The 21,611-nt window shown below is 34.9% G+C and overlaps 1 protein-coding gene across 2 annotated transcripts in view; it reads left to right on the forward strand.

The window, feature by feature from the left end:
- LOC149807302 (5'-AMP-activated protein kinase catalytic subunit alpha-2-like) overlaps positions 1-21,611 on the forward strand; it is a 110,382-nt gene that overhangs the window by 24,547 nt on the left and 64,224 nt on the right. For both annotated transcript variants that reach the window (XM_089965047.1, XM_089965058.1), the window contains exons 6-8: positions 5,860-5,929; positions 9,690-9,738; positions 18,184-18,289. In XM_089965047.1, the coding sequence (XP_089821173.1) occupies positions 5,860-5,929; positions 9,690-9,738; positions 18,184-18,289 (225 nt within the window). The remainder of the gene's footprint in view (positions 1-5,859; positions 5,930-9,689; positions 9,739-18,183; positions 18,290-21,611) is intronic.

Below are 21,611 nucleotides of genomic sequence, written 5' to 3' on the forward strand. Positions count from 1 at the left end.
CTTGCAGTCACAGGCACTCATGTTTATTAGTAAAAACAAAAAAAGACTATTTGAGTATACCCATTCGCAGTCTGCAAGTTAACACAAAATGACAGATTTCTCAATCTGCCCCCCCCCCCATTCCATGATAATTATCTTAACCCAGAAGTATGTTCAGCATACATTCCAGATGTGTTCTGCATGTATAATGAAGTACTTTACTCATCAGTTTAATAATTCTTTGACACAAAGTGCAGAATTTGTATGCATTTGCGTGCTTGGAGAATAGGGAACCACAAGAACTCCCCTAAATTCGTTGAAGGTCCCACGTATGAAAATGTGCTCGGTAAAGTATACAATTTTTATTTAACCATTCTTGTTTTTCATATAGCAACTGTTCCACATCTGGGTTTATCAGGCATGACATGCATGGTTGTGAAACTAAATTTGAATCACACAACGTTCCCAGGAATAAGCATTATGGCCTAGTTTGACATTATTCATGAAGAAAATTTTGCAAAATGCGTGTTTAAAATACTGGATACCTAGTAGACCCAAAATGTCTGCTTCCCAGAATGGTTCATTATGATTTCATTTGGCAAATACTTGATGATAGTGAGAATGACAATAATTTTTAAAGTTCTGAAGTATATCAGATTATTGGAGCTGGGAAAGTGTTAATATAGTTACCAGTGAGTGATTTTGAGCCTGAAAGTATGAGTAAGCTGTACATGCTGGATGGACAAAAATAGATGGCTTGACCTGTCCAGAGGTATTTTAAAATTGAATGTACAAAAGTGCAGAATACTGAGCCTAATTAAATTACAGACAATTTAAAAGTATAATGCAATTTTCATTTTTTAAAATAATCAATTTCGCCCTGTGGATCTTCTGCTTTAAAACCATATACATGTCTCGATATCAGGGTCAAAATAAATTGAATAAAATAAGGGTAAAGAAATGAAATTAAGAATTAAAGATATTCATTTAATACCTCTGTCTGCATATACATTGATGGACTAAATACCCTTGTACAGCATTATGGAACAGATAAGAAATTTGGCATATAAGTCAGTAAACTACTTGTTTAACAAAGGAAGTTTATGTTTATGCTAATGAGAAATTTTATTTTGGAGCAGATGTATCCAAAAGATAATATCTGTGAGCTCAGTCAAAAAGATCAGTTTCCCAACATATTCAAGCTGGCAAAGTTAGCTATGTATATGCCCCTTCAGAAAGAAGCATAGCACAATATTGATACAAAGAAAAGGAGCAGAGTATGCTCAGAAATAATTAACAAATTAATGCTTATACAATTTGGGGTGATGTCTGTCAAAGATGTTGATTTCCATAGAGCTCTAAGTGGAGCAGAAAGAAAGAGAGACAGATATTGAAGTTTTGATAAATATTGACCTATGACCATTACTTCACCCTCCCGCCACTCCTTTGTTTCTTTGATAAAGGATTGATAAAGGAGGAGGTCTCCCTTAAGATAAAATTGTGTCATCATCTCTCCTTAAATTGCACATGGAAAACAAATTTGGAATTTCTCTTTTTTATGCCGAGATATTTAACCAGTGAATGAAGGTGTTGATGGAATAAATGAAATTAACATAGAATGAGCAGTGGGGCAAATTTCAAACTGCTCAAGTTCATCACCTTGTTAAAAGAAAATTGTAGAATAGGACTGTGTGTAGTCAGTGGTATTCTTTCTCTGCTAACAAATACATGTACCTGTGGTTGCAGCAGTCTTTTGCATCTGCAGGAAGTAAAATGTGATAGATTTTGTTGGTATTCAAACTTATTCCCATGCCTGAATTTGTTCTAGATGAGAATTTCTTTGCATGGGGAAATTGCATTATTTCATCCATATTGAAGATAACATCAAAATGTCTTCCAGGTGTAAATGAAACACAAAATTGGAAATGAGATGTTTTCAAATCATTCATGTTATACAAAACAAAGGGAACCGCTCTAATGGTTAGCACATCCGCCTCGGATGTGTGAGGTCATGGGTTTGATCCCTGACCGAGTCATATCAAAGACTTACAAAAATGGCACTAATTGCTGCCTTGCTTGGTGCTTAGCATTAAGAGGTTAGTGTTAGGACTGGTTGGCCTGGTGTCAGAATAATGTGACTGGGTGGGACATTATGCTACATGTCTGTGGCATGATGCCCCAGTGCTAGACATCACTATAAACTGTTACACTGCAGACATCGTAGCAATATGACTGAAAAATTGTTAAAGCTATGTTTAAAATCCAAACCACACACACACAACACAAAGGGAGTTAAATAGAGCCACCATTAAATGGCCTAAAACGTTTGATAAAACTCACTTCCACCAACAGGTAGTATTTGGAAAGTATTGTTATCTTCTCATCAATGAGAATGGCATAGAACTATATGATAACTATATGTCTTTAGTTAGCATACTGAAAATGGGACTGGAATATACATGAGTGGGCACCACTTACCTTCCAAAGATGGAAAGAACATCTAGTTCATATGTGTAACTGTATGTATCATGAATCGTATCGATATGTGGCACTGGTGTATCGTTTTACCCCTACTGATTGCCCATACTTTTGGTTCCACATCATGACATTATTGAGACTTGATTTTAGCCAAGGTTGGCATGCAACTTTATATTGATTAGACCGTGGATGAATGGATTACCAGCATTACAGAGCATCATTTAGTAGATTTATGGTTCCTAATTTTCCATCCACCTACCTTTGATTTCAACAGCATAACTTTATTAAGGATTTTTTAATTTTAACCAAATTTAGCTTGCAGCTTTATGTTGGTCAGCCCATGAATTGGTTTGATTTTTATCATTTCAAGACCTCATTTACAGGAGTTAAGCCCCCCTGAGTGTTAGCCAATTTAACTGGTTTCCACAGCATTACTTTACTAAAGGTTTGTTTTGTTTGAACCCGACTATTTGTGCATATTTATATTGATGAAACCTTGAATGAGTTGGATTTCCAGCATTTGATATCATTTAGTGGAGCTGTGGTGGGTCTGTTATCCAGTATGGTCACTGTTACTAAAATGAACAAAACTTGAACATCTCTAAAAATAGCTGGCAGAACTGGACCAAATTTAACAGAAAGCATCATGGCAAGGTGGGCTTTCAGATCATGCCAATCCACTGTGGAATATGGCCATCATTATTAAAATTATAGAAACCATTAAATGGCTTCTTATGAACTGTTCAACAGAATTTGTCATATTTGAAGAAAAAATGGTATTCTGTATAGCGGACTTTAAGATGTATACAGTCGATGCTCATCTGACATAACAACTTTTCACTTTGTTGATTGGGTGCCAGAACATCGTCCAAAATAGCAACTGTTAATAAAATATAGAAAGAAACTGCTTCTTAAAAATTTGTCAACAGAATTAGACCAAATTTGACAGAAAATATCTCACCTCAGTCCATATGGGTTTGAGTCTCAGTCTCAAATCGGTTATGCAAGAAAATCTTGCCATTAGCTTTCTATTGTTCTGTATTTCTTAGGGGGATTGCCTGGATTTATTCAATGTATAGCCTATCTTGTGCTGAAAAATGGTGTCAAACCCATAACAAAAACAACAACAGAAAATATCCTAGATTAGAGGTCTTTAAAACTTTTTGCAGTGCTGATCTACCAACGTATAGGAAAACCATTACTGAAAGTATGTTTAAAAATTCTTTTATAACTTCTCAAAAACAACTTGGTGGAATTTGAACTTGAACAGATTTGATAGAAAACATCTTGGCATAAAGGTTTTTCAGTTTTCTACAGATGATACCAATCCAGCATCAGAATATGGTCATCATTACCTATCAAAAAAGAAAAGAAGAAGAAAACTTTTTAGAAACCGCTTTGCAGAATTTGACAAAGTTGAACTGAAAGCATTCCGGTATTGATGCCTTCTCAAACACCATTGGTAGAGTTTTACCAAATTTTGCAGAAAGTGTTTTAGTGTCAAGTCTTTTAATTATGTACAAATGATTCCAATCAACCTTGAAATTTGGCAGCTGTTGCTAAAAATAGAGAAAAAAAAATCACCTGATGCATGTCTCTATGCAAGTTCACTAGCATACCAACAGGGGCCCCAAGTGGCCGAGTGGTCTAAAGCGTTCTCTGTTACGGATCACTGCCATCTCACCTGTCTGCGTGGGTTCGAGTCTTGGATTCAGCCAATGTGGGTATGTGAGAAAGCTTGCCAGTAGCTTCTCATGCGCCGGTGGTTCTTTCCGGGGTTTTCCCAGGTTCTTCCTCCACCATTAATACTGGCCACCATGTACAGCCTATTGTGTGCTGAAAAATGGCGTTAAACCCTACAACAACAACAACAACAACAGCATACCAACATGACATGTGAGCAAACAGGTTTAATCCAAACTGCTGTGATTAAACTAGTCATTGTTAACATATGGCATAAATGCGGAGAGCTGAAATAAAATGCCATCTTCTTTTTCCACACATTTGAACTAACATATTTAATACCAGTAATGTAATCTTAAGTAATTAGGTTATTGGGTGTTTTTAAAGCCTACTACCAAAGCATAAGGCTCTCAATAATTAGGCATGAGATGCTTGGGCAGAACCTAACAAGCTTGCCAACATTGCCACATGGTAACCCCTTGTTGCTGGTTGACCTTGTAATAAATTGAATTCGTAAAGTGGGTTGAATGGCAGTGTTATTAATGCACATATTGTGATGACTGGTGCAGAACTTACTGTTAGAAAATATGGCTTTGTGAGTGATATTCAATGAAGGTGATTGATAAGTTAAATGAATTTGGAGACACTGGAGATGTACATTCACTGTGCAGAATTGGATATTTCAACTTGTCTTAGTTTTGGACTTTCGTGGTCAGGATCTACAAACCTAACAAGAATGTATTTATTGATCACTATGTCTAAATCATCCACAACACTGTATTTATTGATCACTTTGTCTAAATCATCCTCAACTCTGTATTTATTGATCACTTTGTCTAAATCATCCTCAACACTGTTTTTAAAAGTGGACTTGGAGTAAGCAGGACTAATCTGCTGATTGTTTGATGAGCTGTCAGCTGTGCACACATATTCATAAATGGGACTATTATGTGCTTTGCGAAAACAAGGACACAGACAGTGAGTGAATCAGCTTTTATTACTGTACTGTACATCAGGTAGAGTTTATTAGAATTTGAAACGTGTTTTCATGTTCATGAAATTTTGCTTTTAAATTAATTTGTAATCAGTCAGTCAGTTTCATTATTCCATTGTCCTAATGTATATTTCACATTCTCAGCACTCTAGATAGCTGCGGTGTTAAACAAAAAAAACCATGATGCTTCTCCATTACATGTGCCTGGGGTGGGTAGATGCAGTAATGGTCGGCTTGATTAATTTATGCTCTGGCTTGCCCACAAAATCCCCAAAAATTGGAACCCCATGAATTTAAAGTATTTTGCAGCAGACCACTTACAAAATTCTTCTGATCCGACATATCGTGACCTTGTTTACACAAATAATTTCATTCTGCCATCAGATATAGCCTACTTTGCAAAAAGGATACAAAATTTACCAAATTTTATATTTAAAAGAATCTGCTTAACAGAATTTGACTATCTTTGACACCAAGCATTCTGTAAGATAGAAAAACTAGAGAAGCCTTGAACTATTGTTATATAACCTTCAAAATGATCAGTAGTGGAACAGAATGTTAATAAAAAGCATCTTACTGACCCAGATTTCTTGGCCAATTGATCTGGCTGTTTAGCAGATATCAGCTAGATGAGAGGTCTCAGTCCCACTTGAGCCTCTTTTTTAAAGAGTTTAATTCCAGAAAATTGGACTTATAATTAATATTTGGATTTTTTATTTTTGCAGATTGTATGCAGGACCTGAAGTGGATATATGGAGCTGTGGTGTGATATTATATGCCTTGTTGTGTGGTACAGTAAGTATCTCACTATCACAACTTTATCAGTTTCTCTGAAGATGTACCCATGCTCAGAATAATCCCACTCAAAATTCTGACCCAGGGGTAAGAAAGCTGTATGCAAACATTCATACTATTGTGTAACTTGACTCAAAAGGATTAATAAAAGAAATTTTCTGTATTTTTTCATCTGAACATCATGAAGTGAATTAGTCATTTGAGTATTCATTCCAAAACATAGCTACAGATGACATTAAGTATATATGTTAATATTATTTATAAAAATTAATTAAAAAATATATCACCTATCTGGAGTTTCTTAAATAAACTACTTACTTCTCACAGATTCAGTGTAGAACAGTATTGTATTAGAGTAATCTTTTTGCCTTGATTGCCAAAAAAAGTTTAGAATCATTTTAAGTTGCAAAAAGGCATTAGACAAATTGTTTATTATTTATAGCAGTTAAATCATGCTGGTTTTATTCAAAGGCTATTTTAAATATTTCCTTTCTAATCTAGAATGTTAAGTTATCACAAAAACTCTTACGATTTTAAAACAATATGTTGGATCCAGTATGCTGTCCTGTTCACATTTAGTGGAATCTTCCTTACAAAAGTAATGAGCCAAAGCTGATTTGTGCCTTTTGTTGCTGACAATTGCATTTTTTAAAAATCACAAAAAATAATGCATTCAGATACTTTTAAACTGGAATGAACTCAGGAAAATTACTAATGATGCCAAATTGGGATCACCTAAATGCTGTTTAGTTCTTGATAAAAAATCAGAAAATGAACTGAAAGTAAACAAATTGTATGATATGCATGGTTGGGAAGGATTTAGGATGATACCATTCAGTGTAAAATCTTGTGGCATTTATAGAGTTTCTATCCTTTTTTGTTCCCCAAAAGAAATCAAGTTGATTAAAAATAATTAAATTTTCAGCAGAATCTCTTTATAGATAAACTGGTGTGAATGGAGATGGCAAAACTGCACTGTATAGCTAGTAATGATTGGATGTCTTATTAAACCCTGAATCTTGCATTGATTCAGCATTCTTTTTGCCTGTGTTCTATTTGACATTTGCTACATGTATATGTCTCTTCTCAGCTACTGTTAGATAAGACAAGAGTAAAAACAAAAATGTGAATTTGATTATTAAATTATATGCCCATAGCTATACATTCTTTCTCATCTATCATTTGTTATCTTTTTCATGTTTTTGGATATGTTCTCACAATAAGTAGGGTGTCATTTGTTTTCTGAATCTGTGTCTAAATTTCAGCCCAACATTTGGAAGGATTTGTGTTAATTTTAGCATGAAGCAATTACAAGTTCATATAACCTCTTGATCATCCTTTATATTCAACCCAGATTTAATTTGTCAAACCATACTCTATTTACTTGTACTCTTTAAAAATCTAGGAAAAGAAAAAAAATTAATTTCTTTCTGTTCTGCTCACAAATTTGACTTTATGAAGTACACAAGAAACATTAACTCCATTAACATAACCTGTCCATCAATACACTTCTCTAGTAATAGATAGTCAGTTTATTCTGCACTGGTGTCGTACAGTGCAGTATTACAGTAAAACAGAGCCTTGATCAGGGGAGGTAAGGCAGTTGGTAATTGCTACATTAACTTGAGCACTAAATGACTGTTTAGTACAGCTAGTTTCTGCTCCCTCACTAATTTGATTCAGGTGATGTACCTTACATGTACAAAGTGTGTTGTTTCATTTCTGACATAACTTTTCCATTATTGTGTCAGTTGCCATAGAAGCAGTACATTAAAAAGAGATTAAAGAAGACATTAGCAGTTTCTAAACTTTACATGGGCCTATCCATATCCTATCTGCTAAATTAAAAATGATGACACAAAGATATTTTTATCAATTTTATGTTGTGAAACCGTATATTAAGAAAAAGTGTACAAACATTCTTCAAGTAGTCAACTTTGAACATTCCCAGCTTACAGCTTTGGTTAAAACTGGTTCAAGATAAATTGTAGAAGTAGAGCTGTCATCAAGTTTCATTGTAAACAGTAACTTTTAAATTTAAGAACAGAAAAAGTATTCCCATTGTGGTAATTGAACAGCATTTTCTTCATGTTGTAACCACCTTTCCCATTGAGCTAGTAGTTTTATTGAGTGTAGTCTGTCCTTGAACACTGTGCATAGTGTGTGTGCAGTGTATGATACTCCACTGCTTAATTTTACATTTATTTCACAAATTAATACTTTAACGGTATGAAGCAATATCGACTAAAATGTTATTAAATATACCTCAAGCTATTCTTGCTCATTAAATATAGTAGTCCTTTTTCAGGAGTCATAAATATCCTGCATGGTTACTGACAGAAGAGACTTGTAGAAAATCTGAGCAGAATGCATTTTAATCTATTATTATATTTTATTTGGAAACTTGTCAGATTTTTATTCATCTTATAGCAACAATCACATTTCTGTTAATAGACCTGTACAATTTTAATCTAAGACTTATTGAAACTATGGACTGGGAAGAATATCAAATATTATGAAAATGCACTTATTACAGTTCAGACATCTGGATTTCTATCTTTGACTCAGTTTAATTAGGGAGCCAGACTAATTATGAAGGGGCTAGTAGAGATGCTTGAATCTACCTATGTTGAAAACTATGTTAAGAACCACTGACTCAGGAAGCTACTAGCATGCATTCTCACATGCCCACACTGGCTGAGTGCCAAAACATGAACACACATGGGTGAACAGAGATGAGATGGCAGAGATTGGTAAAAGTGAGCACTTAAGACCACTCGGCCACCTGGGGCCCCTATGTGTCTGGTTTAAATTTTATATCAGCACAATACTGGCCAATTTCAAGTTATGTTCTAAAATGCCTATTAAAAAAGCAAAGTAAACTTTACTTAGAAAAGAGGTCAGCTTTTTTATTTTCTTCATGATCAAATGATGTTTAAAATGGCACTGGAGACTCCTAAAATTTCATTGAGGTATGCTTTGTAACATTGATTACACTCTGGTGGTTTATGATCTACTGTGCATCAGTTGTACGTTCATTTACTCCAAGCTATTTCATGTTAGCACTAATTTAGAATGTGACACAACATAGTTGCATTTCATCAGAATGAAATTTCATTGTAAGTGACCTTGAAGGAACCTATTGGATTTATCATCCTATGCAAAAGACAAAAGGCTGAACTTGATAAAAAAATTATATCTAGGTTTAAATGTTGCTTTTTGTTAAACTTTTCAGTTCTCTAGAAACAAAGTGATAAATATAAGGTCTAAATGGAAGGACTAAATTCCCATACCCATAAAAAATGAAGATACCTTGACATGTTTGAGCTTGTACAAATAAACCATTATTTCATTTTGAAGATCAGTTTTGGTATTCTTCTGAGTATTTAAACTTAAAAAATGAAACTATGTCAGGTTTAGGCCTATGTCTTCATTATTTCCATTTGCCTCATTAACACTTTGTAGTATGCTAAAGAAGAAACGGCTGAACATAATGAACATTTTATATTCTGTTAGGCTTATATTCTGCATTCTCTTGAATGCAAGTTATATTCTACACTCACTAGACTGGTTAGTTGATCATCTGGAATAATAATTTTCTTAAGGACTACACTGTAATCGTGTAATAAAACAGTTTATTGGTCTTAAATTAGAGTAGTGATTCCAACCTTGGTCAGTAGATCAGCATGCGTAATGTAAGGTAACCCATTTTGTAATTTCTTTACTCTTGCATTGGATTCTTGTCCTTGTTTGTTTACAGCTACCTTTTGATGATGAACATGTGCCAACTCTGTTTAGGAAAATAAAATGTGAGTATGACTTGTACACCTTCCTTGATAGAGGCAAGAGTATATAAGGAATCTAGTGTCTGTCCATCTTCTCTCATCCAATCTTCTAACCACATACTAGTCTCCTTTTTGTTGCATGAAACTTCATAAATATGTTGGTTATTACTGGAAGATTTGCATATATGCATATTACAATGCTGTCACATTTTTTAAAAGAGCTATTGCCCTTTTCACAGCTGTATACAGTACATATTACAATCTTCTGAATGCAACTAGTCTCACAGTTTTCAGTGGATCACCTTGGAACTTGGTAAATGTTATGATCATCATCTGAAGATACACAGTCAACAAATCAGTTTTCTCCGACCTTTTTTGTTGGAGCTTTTGCCTTTTGTCATGCAGCAAAATGCAGTGTATGACATTCTTGTTGGTGCAGATAATCCTACAGACATTAATTGGTTGCCATGAAACTTGTTAAATATTATGCTTTTCACTTGCATATCAGCAAATTGACCTATCGCCAGTTGTCAATCATTCTGCTCGATTGACCAATCAGTGAGCGCTATTATACACACCTCCAGGCAATGTTTACGTCTTCCATTTTCCTCCGACAAGCTGTTTCTGTCAATATCTACTCGGCTATTGTATATATTTACAAATTTCGCAACGGTTCAGAGAAGTCGCCCCACTTCTCCTGGAGAAGTCGCCCCAAGGATCATATATAGTAATTCTGAGATGTCGCCACATGGTTAAGGCTTTATTTATTGTTGTTTTTCTTCAACTTAATAACGTATTAAATTTATAACATTTGCAATTTTTTCAACTTTTCCATTTGATCAACTCTGCTTCTGTACTTAACGAAAAATAAGTGGTATCTGTCCTTTTTGCTCTGCTCTTCAAATCATTAGATGCATTTTAATAATATTTGTAGAGATAGTGTTATCAATATTTTTTATTACATTTACATCTAAAAATGACACATGCGTACTAGATGCGGTATAAGTAAATTTAATCGTCGGGTGAAAATGATTTAGGTGATCAGTAATTTTTTTCAGTTCTTCAGTTGAATGCTTCCAGTTCATAAATATGTCATCTAAAAATCTGAACCAAAGAGATGGATTAAACTTTTCGTTTTGAATGAAATCCTCTTTTAATTCACCCATGAAAGGGAAGAGTATATAGGAGCCATATTAATACCCATTATCTGTATGTAATTTGTGTTATTAAATTGAAAATAATTATTTTCCAAGAAAAGTTTTTATTATTTTACAAATATCTTCGCTAGATAATGTGCTATTATTAGGATTGTTATCAAGAAAATATTTGCATGCTTCAATACCATCTGCATGCGGAATGTTGGTATATAGCAGTGTTACATCTAACGATACTAGAATTGAAATTATCAGATAGATGTGGAATAAACTTCGACTTTTTAATGAAAGTAGCTGTATCTTTAATGTATGAAGGAAGTGAGTTCATTAAAGGTTGTAAAACACTATCATTAAATTTGGATAGGTTTTCAGAGTATGAATTACATCCTGATATAATGGGTCATCCTGGAAAATTAAAAGGTAAATTATGGTCAGGATTTGTATGAGCTTTGGGTAACATGTAGAATTGAGGTGTACGTATGTTAAGAGGGAAAGTATCAAATTCCTCACATATGGAATTATTATTTTTAGCGATCTCATTAATGCATGTTGAAATTTTGTATTTAATTTCTAATTGACGTTCAACTTGTAAAACATAATCATCTTGATTCACAATAATAAGTGTTTGACTTATCATCCTTTTTAATCACTATACTGTCGTCATTCATTAGATTATTTACAGACTTAATTTCATCTTTATAAATATTACTATGATATTGCTTTAATTTAGTTAATATCTCTTTTGTGATCGTGTATATATAAAAATATAAATATGAATCACGTAAAAGGCGACTTAATTCTGTTATAAAAACGTTATTTGGTCACCAATATCATCTGGTGTATCTTTTAATGTTATCACGCCTGCCATTTTCACAGAATGTTTGTCGTAGGTGAAGAGGTTGTCAAGTCACGTGTTCAGTAGGCGGAGTGATCTACTTTGTGGCGTAAGGTCAATTACTGTGTGCTCACCAATTTTATAAGAGTTATCATCCTTTTTATTAGAGTTATTGCCCCTTCTTGACATGGCAGCTGAATGCAGTGTATGAAAAATCTCTCTGACCATGAAAGATGGTAAATGGCATGATCATCACCTGAAAATGTAACTTGTTGTCCATCTGCCCATTAGCATGATATTGTTATTGCTACTTAGAGGACTGTCGTGAAACTTTACATTTTTCCATGGGTCTGGTAGGTTCTAAATGAAAATGGTGCTACCTGGACATAAAATATGGCTGCTAGGTTTGTAATCTTTAAAATAATATTTAGGTTACCTATCTTAAACAGAAAGTAGTAATTGCATGGGGTTTTCGCTAAAAGACAAGTTTTCACTAAAAGACAAGTTATGTTAGTTGGTGCCAATCTGATCTCCAATATGGCCACCATAACACCCATCTTAAAATCTCTTTATTGCTGTTCTTCATATCAACATGGGTTTTCAGTGGAAGGCTTATTTTGATAATAAGTTGGTCCTAAATGACAATGGTGCTAATCTGACATTCAGTATGGCCACTATGGTAGCCATCTTGAAAATCTTGGGATCAGTAATCATCCAGTATGGATGGTGATATCAGCACGAGGTTTCCACCAAAAAGATTTCCTATGATGTCTGTTACTACCAGATGAAAATGACAAGTCTTTCATTGAATATGACCACTGCTCTAGCCATCTTGAAAATTTTGTAGCTCAAGAATATCTGGTTTCAACACGCTGTAGTTAGTAATATGCTGTTAGTCTCACAGACTTGGGAAGTGTTATAATCAGCATATGGTGATGTGTACATCAACAGATTGCTGTTTTCTTGTTTTCATTGTGCATTTCTAGCTCTACTGTCATAGACTAGGAGAGCTTAAAGTCTGTTCTCTTGTCCATCATACTTCACCTGTTCAGCCATTAACACAAGTTTGTCGTTGCTGATTCTCCTAAACTACTTGGAGGATTGCAATGAAACTTAACACACACCTTGATCCCATGATCCAGTTGGCCCTATATGAAAATAGCGTCACTTGCAAATCCAATATGGCCACTGCAGTGGCCAGAGCTCAGGAAACCACCCATCCTCTCAATGTGACCTGCTAAAAATTGGCATGGCCAAGGAAGACTTTGGTACTTACTGGTTCCTGGGATAAGGAGATGCAGATTTGCACCTTGAGAATAAATCTCTGCATTTTCTACCTTCGGCAAGTAGATCAACATCGCTTAAGAGTCAAGAAGTTGCAGTTTCACACACAGTCCTTGATTTCTTAATGGTATTCCCATTCACAGAGACACTTTCATTAGTCTTAGCATCGTTCAAGTATTCTAATGTAGAGAAATTTTCCTTTTCAGGGGCTTATCCTTCATTTTTATGACAAGTTAAGAGCCAGAGAATGTCAATGTCTTCTGCTTTTTTTTGGTCTGGTCATTGTTGTGCTTTATTGATACTTTTTCACACCATATCAAGGAAACAAGCACCTGTTTCTGTAAGTACAGAAATACCCGTTTATCTCAATATCCTTGTGTCTGAGGTAGTATTGTCAACATAAGCAGATATCAAGATTGGGAGGGGTGCTGTAAAAAAAATCAAATTTTGCATACAAGTGAAATTCATCTGTAATGGATAACCTGTTGTCAGCGAATGGGAGTTACTCTGAGGGAAAATAAACCGTGGAAATTTTGAATAAATAAACTTAACATTAGCTTGAAATACGCTTGTATATTGACAACTTACATTTCTGTTATCTTTTTAATACAGTCCATAATACATTAAGTACTGTACAAGTATATGAAATATCCATGAATTCAAATATTGGTCAGGTGTTAGAAAATGTATGCATCTGTCACATACTGTTAGAAAACACACAAGTACATGTGTGTATAAAAATGCTACTCCTCTGATCTATATCCCATTGTCAATAAACTCATGTCTCTAAACAATTCTACAATATTCATTGTTGCCAGTAGTAGTTGGCTGTATAGTTGTTTATGTGCTACATGTACATAAATTGGCCTAGATTTTCATCAACCAGAGACTATAATTTAAGTAATGACGGGAGCAAGGATCTATTCCAACCCGCTAATCTCAGGGATGTGTACTTTTAAAAAACATTCCCAATCCCGAAGTACCCGTCTTCAGATTTTTGATCTCACTGCTATTCCTTCAATGGTTTTCAGATTGAAATAGGGTTTTCACCATAAGACTTTTGATGTCTAGTTGGTCCTAAATGAAAATGGTTCTAATATGATGTCAAATATGGGCATCACAGCATTCATCTGAAAACTCTTGTTATCTTGATTCCTCTAGAATGGTAGGTCAGATTGACCTGGGATTTTCAATATAAGACTTCCTATGATGTCTTGCTGGCCCAACATGAAGATGGTGCCAATCTGATGTCCATTATGGCCAGCACAATGGCCATCTTGAAAATCTTGCTATCGCTGCTCCTCCCAAATGGATGGCTATATCAGCATGGGCTTTTCACTGAAAAATCTTTTTATGATATCTGATTGGTTTTAATGGTGTCAATCTGTTGTCCAATATAATCACCACAGCAGCCATCTTGAACATGTTGCCACTCTTGATTAAAAAGTCCTGTTGAAATGGGTTTTTTCATGCGAAGACTTATTACAAGTCTAGTTGGCCCTAAATGAATATGGTGTCAGTCAAGCATCATCCACTATGGCCAACACAGTGGCCATCTTAAAATTGTAATTGTTGCTGCTTCATCAGAATGAATGGCCAGATCAGCATGAGGTTTTTGCTGAAAGACTTCTTACAATCTCTACTTGGTTTTAAATGGAGTGAAAGTATGTTTTCCAGTAAGGCCACCACACTGGCATTGTTAAAATATTGGTATGACTGCTTCTTCTAGTTGGTTGGTCATATCGAAAATTGTTTTTCACAAAAGTCTTTTTATGATAACTATTTGTTCCTAAATAGATACAGTGCCAGTCTGATGTGTGGCCATGGCAGTAGTCTTGAATATATTGTTACTGTTACTCATCCAGAAGAAAAAATCACATTGGGTTTTTCACCAGGAGATGACTTGTATACCTAAATGAAAGGGATGCCAATAAGAGATCCATTATATGCACTGCAACAGCTGATTTGAAAATCTTGCTATCACTGCAGAATATCAGTCACTTTCAACACTCACCGGTTAAAAGGAATATTTAATTTACATGTGATATTTTCAGATGACTAAATTCAAATAACTATGTATAAAAGTATTGTGTGGTCATGAAATGGATAAACATTTTGTACATAATTCTGAATGAGAACAGGATAGTGAAAATGTAGAAATAATGAATTGATTGTATTTTTGTATACTGCAAACGTCTAGAATTTCTAACATTACCCCTAGCTGTGCAAAAGTGTGAATATCAGACATTGATCTAGTATACATAATTTTTTGTTGTTGAAAAAGCATCCTTTTTTCTGCACCGGTGTCGAATCACTTACTAATTTAAATAAATACCATACTGAAAATTCCAAATTTCTTGAGTGTAAAATTATTCCATATTTTAATGTGAGGTTTGATTTGTAAAGTTTTGTTCAGGTTAATCTTAGTATGCATATAGTTCAGATTAATATAGTGGTCCCTCACTATAAAACACTTCTACCTCACTACAAAGTCACTCTCCCTTGCTATAAAACCCTTCTACCTCACTATAAAGTATATCCAACTCATTCTAAAGCCCTCTGATGGTCGAAGTGGTTAGAGCATCATCTTCATGTGTGGGAGGACACAGATTCAAACCCTGTCCAAGTCATAGCAAACACTTGTAAAAATGGTCCTAACAGCTGCCTCACTTGGCACTCAGCATTAGGAGGTTAGTAGTTTGGACTGGTCAGCCTAGTGTCAGGAAAATGTGACTGTGTGAGAGATAATGCTAGATAAATGCGGCATGATGCCCCATCACTAAAAATTGCCACACTGCAGACATCGTAACAATATAACTAAAAATGTTTTAAAGCTACATTAAAAAGCCAAATCACACACACACCTTAAAGCCACTCTACCTCGCTATAAAGTCTCTACTTCCCTATAAAGCTACTCTACCTCTCTATAAAGCCACTCCAACTCACCATAAAGCCTCTCTTCTTCACTATAAAGCCCCTCTACTTATCAAAGCTTCTCAAAGCTACTCTACCTCTCTATAAAGCCACTCCAACTCAATGTGTAGCCTCTCTACCTCACTGTAAAGTCACTCCAACTCGATACAAAGTCCATCTGCATACCTGTGCTCCTGCGGTATGGCCATGGATCCAATTGAATTCGTTTGATTTGTTTATTTCACTCATTTGTGTGCTTGGTTCATGAGACACCAAAAAATTGTGATTTAATAAATTAAATACTCTATTATTTTTCATGCCATGACATAAATAGTGACATATAGTGCCAGCTTATCTTTCTATCCATCTGTCACATCTTTGTTAAGTTTTGTATTTAGGTCATTTCAGGTCATGTGGTGAGGCAACCATATTCCATGAACATGGTTTTTTTTTAGTTGTTTTATCGCCCTATTAAGAAAAAGGTTTGTTAAACCAGGTCTCACTCCCTTGTTAAAACAGGTCTCACTCACAATGCACGTTACTTTTGTGTCTCCTATGAACAGTATTCAAAATACTTTTTATTTTGCATTGTTGTTGTTGTTTAGAGCTTGATGCCATTTTTAAGCATATGATAGGCTATATATGGTGGCCAGTATGTTAGTGGAGGAAGAACCTAGGAAAACCCCGGGAAGAACCACTGACCCATTTTATTTTATGCTGGGCAGTGAATTATTGGACTTTCTGAGGGAAATCATCATAAAAATTCAGTGGAGTATAATAAAATCCATTTTCTCTCTGCCCTTCAATAGATGCTAATAACATTATGCAAGAAATAAGCTATTCTTAGATGCTTGCATAGTCTGGTGGTAAGTATGGCAAACTTACTTCAGATCCATAAAGGTACAAATTAATTTTTTTAATGTTCTTTTCACTTTGAATTGGGAAGGAGAATTATTTTACTGTTGATAGCTGCATACTGATATTCACAAAACACAGAAGAACGCAAGCAGTAAACCTTAGACATGGTCAAGTAATAAATCTGCTGCTTCCACCTGTTATACGTGCGGAGTTTGCTAATCATTACATTTGAACATAAAGAAAATTTACTTGCTACAAGTGAATAACATATATATTTCATCTAGTGGGTGAAAACCTTGGGTCATTTCATTTGTGGTTTTGCCACTTGTGAAAATAACTGAGTTTTTCATCCACTCGATGAAATACATCTGTCATTCACTCACTCAGTGCAAAAGTTCTCTCTTTATTATGTATCAGTTTAATCTTACATGCATGATCTGGTGTTTGATACAGCTTTCAGTTTAATCTTACATGCATGATCTGGTGTTTGATACAGCTTTCAGTTTAATCTTACATGCATGATCTGGTATTTGATACAGCTTTTAGTTTTATCTTACATGCATGATCTGGTGTTTGATACAGCTTTCAGTTTAATCTTACATGCATGATCTGGTGTTTGATACAGCTTTTAGTTTTATCTTACATGCATGATCTGGTGTTTGATACAGCTTTCAGTTTAATCTTACATGCATGATCTGGTGTTTGATACAGTTTTCAGTTTAATCTTACATGCATGATCTGGTGTTTGATACAGCTTTCAATTTAATCTTACATGCATGATCTGGTGTTTGATACAGTTTTCAGTTTTATCTTACATGCATGATCTGGTGTTTGATACAGCTGTTCAGTTTAATCTTACATTCATGATCTGGTGTTTGATACAGTTTTCATTTTAATCTTACATGCATGATCTGGTGTGTGATACAGTTTTCATTTTAATCTTACATGCATGATCTGGTGTGTGATACAGTTTTCAGTTCAATCTTACATGCATGATCTAGTGTTTGATACAGCTTTTAGTTTTATCTTACATGCATGATCTGGTGTTTGATACAGCTTTCAGTTTAATCTTACATGCATGATCTGGTGTTTGATACATCTGTTCAGTTTGTATTTCTGTATCACACATGCAGTGAATTTAACTTTTACAAATCCAAATTTCTCGAATTTCATTCATTGAGTAAAGGTAAAAATATTTGAAAGCATAAAAGAGGGGATATGTACTAAATACAAAGCCACATTCTTATCTTTTCCCAGTCAGGGGGAAAGAACTCATTTGATATGGCTTATGAATACATATCTGCCTGAGGCTTCAACATATCCCAGCATCATGTCAAACTCATTCTTTCTGCTGACTTGGAACAAAGCACTATGCAGGTTTGTATGCATTATTAGGTAATGATTGAAATATATTATTATTTTCAGCTGGTATTTTTGCCATACCAGACTATCTAAACAAGGAGGTGGTTACCTTGTTGTGTCAGATGTTGCAAGTGGATCCACTGAAAAGAGCCAGTATCAAAGAGATCAAGTAAGAGACCAGACCCTGTATTCTCCAAACTTTCTGAGCAAGAAACCTTGGCTCAAAGTCAGTATTATATTAACTTGATTAAAATTAAATGAGAATAATGGAACTTTTAAAATTATCGTAACTTTAGTTCTTCTGCTGGCATTCTTAATTTAAGTCAGGTAGATGCATTTTTAAAAATGATGTTCAATTATGGGGTTTTAAGCTTCAGTTTTGTGCTTCAGAAGTTTTATGAATATATGGGTAGGACCTTAAGTCTTGAAGCGTCCGCCTCGGATGCGGGAGGTCGTGGGTTCGATCCCCAGCCGAGTCATACCAGAGACTTAAAAAATGGTACTAACAGCTGCCTTGCTTGGCGTTCAGCATTAAGAGGTTAGTGTTAGGACTGGTCGGCCTGGTGTCAGGATAATGTGACTGGGTGGGACATCATGCTACATGTCTGCGGCATGATGCCCCAGTGCTAGACATCACTATAAACTGCCACATTGCAGACATCGAAGCGATATAACTGAAAAATTGTTAAAGCTACGTTACAAATCAAAATCACACCTTAAGTCTTGAACTATTTTGAACATAGAAGCTAGCAGGAAGACAAAGCATTCTTTATTTTTAATATACACCCACCATATGGCAGAATATACTATTTTGCAATATTTATATGTCCATCCATCTAATACCAATTTTATTTCTGCACAATAACTAGTTGTCCACCATGCACTTGGGGTAAGAAAGTTCACTTTTGATTTTGGGGTCAAAATCTCTACGGTCAAGAACACTACATAAAACAAAGAATGATTTCAGTATCATAAATTGAGTTCTCTACCTTCTAGAGTTACCAAACTTTGAGGATGACTTGCACTTGCAGTAAGGAAGAAATTTATTGATATTGAATAGAAGCTCAAAGGTCTATATGTAAGTCAATTTGACTAAGTAAATAAATGGTTTCTGCACATTAACATTATTCTAAATTGCATGCCTGGACCAAACATTGTGGATAGCTTGCATTTGGAATAAGGAAGAAGCTATTGTGCAGTTGAAAAGTCAAAGGTAATGGTCATTGCATCTGTTGTTGTTATAGGGTTTAACACCATTTTTCAGCACAAGATAGCTATACATGGTGGAGGAAGAACCTGGGAAAACCATGGAAAGAACCACCGACCCATGAGAAACTACCAGCAAGCTTTCTCACATACCCACATTGGCCGAGCCCGAGACTCGAACCCATGCAGACAGAGGTGAGATGGCAGTGATCCGTAATGGTTCAAACTTTAGAACAATTGGCCACTTGGGGCCCCCATTGCATCTGCAAGAAGACAAATAGTTTCTGCACAATAACAATGCTTCTGCATCAAAGACTTGGACTAAACATTGTGGATGGCTTGAACATGGAGTGAGGAGGAAGTCTATTGATTCAGGGTCCAAAGCTTTTAATTTGCTTTCACATTAACACTTTGATTGTAAGGCAGGGTTATAGAGGAATCCTGTGTGTCCATCCATCCTTCCACCCGTCACACTGTCCTGTGAACACAACTAGTTTAACAGTTTTATGGCTGTTGTGCCTGTCATCTATCCATCAACATCTACTTGTTGCAATTCTGGAAGCCATCTTTCTGATCTAGTTTTTTTTAAATCTTGGAATGTAGTTTTTTTAAACTTGGAATATATTTTATATCATTAGCTCTTGAATGAGATATGATATGAGCAAAAACCCATGCATATTAATGAGCAGACAGTGGAAAACATTTGCTCAGTCTTGATGAGTTCAAGTTTCTTAACATACATATGGATGTCCAGTTTTTAAAAATGATAAGGATCTTGTTTTTAATGCCACTTGTCTACAGCTAGGTCAGGTTTCAATAACAAAAATGATAAGGATCTTGTTTTTAATGCCACTTGTCTACAGCTAGGTCAGGTTTCAATAACAAAAATGATAAGGATCTTGTTTTTAATGCCACTTGTCTACAGCTAGGTCAGGTTTCAATAACAAAAATGATAAGGATCTTGTTTTTAATGCCACTTGTCTACAGCTAGGTCAGGTTTCAATAACAAAAATGATAAGGATCTTGTTTTTAATGCCACTTGTCTACAGCTAGGTCAGGTTTCAATAACAAAAAATGATAAGGATCTTGTTTTTAATGCCACTTGTCTACAGCTAGGTCAGGTTTCAATAACAAAAATGATAAGGATCTTGTTTTTAATGCCACTTGTCTACAGCTAGGTCAGGTTTCAATAACAAAAATGATAAGGATCTTGTTTTTAATGCCACTTGTCTACAGCTAGGTCAGGTTTCAATAACAAAAATGATAAGGATCTTGTTTTTAATGCCACTTGTCTACAGCTAGGTCAGGTTTCAATAACAAAAATGATAAGGATCTTGTTTTTAATGCCACTTGTCTACAGCTAGGTCAGGTTTCAATAACAAAAATGATAAGGATCTTGTTTTTAATGCCACTTGTCTACAGCTAGGTCAGGTTTCAATAACAAAAATGATAAGGATCTTGTTTTTAATGCCACTTGTCTACAGCTAGGTCAGGTTTCAATAACAAAAATGATAAGGATCTTGTTTTTAATGCCACTTGTCTACAGCTAGGTCAGGTTTCAATAACAAAAAATGATAAGGATCTTGTTTTTAATGCCACTTGTCTACAGCTAGGTCAGGTTTCAATAACAAAAATGATAAGGATCTTGTTTTTAATGCCACTTGTCTACAGCTAGGTCAGGTTTCAATAACAAAAATGATAAGGATCTTGTTTTTAATGCCACTTGTCTACAGCTAGGTCAGGTTTCAATAACAAAAATGATAAGGATCTTGTTTTTAATGCCACTTGTCTACAGCTAGGTCAGGTTTCAGTAACAAAAATGATAAGGATCTTGTTTTTAATGCCACTTGTCTACAGCTAGGTCAGGTTTCAATAACAAAAAATGATAAGGATCTTGTTTTTAATGCCACTTGTCTACAGCTAGGTCAGGTTTCAGTAACAAAAATGATAAGGATCTTGTTTTTAATGCCACTTGTCTACAGCTAGGTCAGGTTTCAATAACAAAAATGATAAGGATCTTGTTTTTAATGCCACTTGTCTACAGCTAGGTCAGGTTTCAATAACAAAAATGATAAGGATCTTGTTTTTAATGCCACTTGTCTACAGCTAGGTCAGGTTTCAGTAACAAAAATGATAAGGATCTTGTTTTTAATGCCACTTGTCTACAGCTAGGTCAGGTTTCAATAACAAAAAATGATAAGGATCTTGTTTTTAATGCCACTTGTCTACAGCTAGGTCAGGTTTCAATAACAAAAATGATAAGGATCTTGTTTTTAATGCCACTT

Source organism: Sinohyriopsis cumingii, chromosome 1 (assembly GCF_028554795.1).
Source record: "Sinohyriopsis cumingii isolate HCF-2022 chromosome 1, ASM2855479v2, whole genome shotgun sequence".
Classification (NCBI taxonomy): domain Eukaryota; kingdom Metazoa; phylum Mollusca; class Bivalvia; order Unionida; family Unionidae; genus Sinohyriopsis; species Sinohyriopsis cumingii.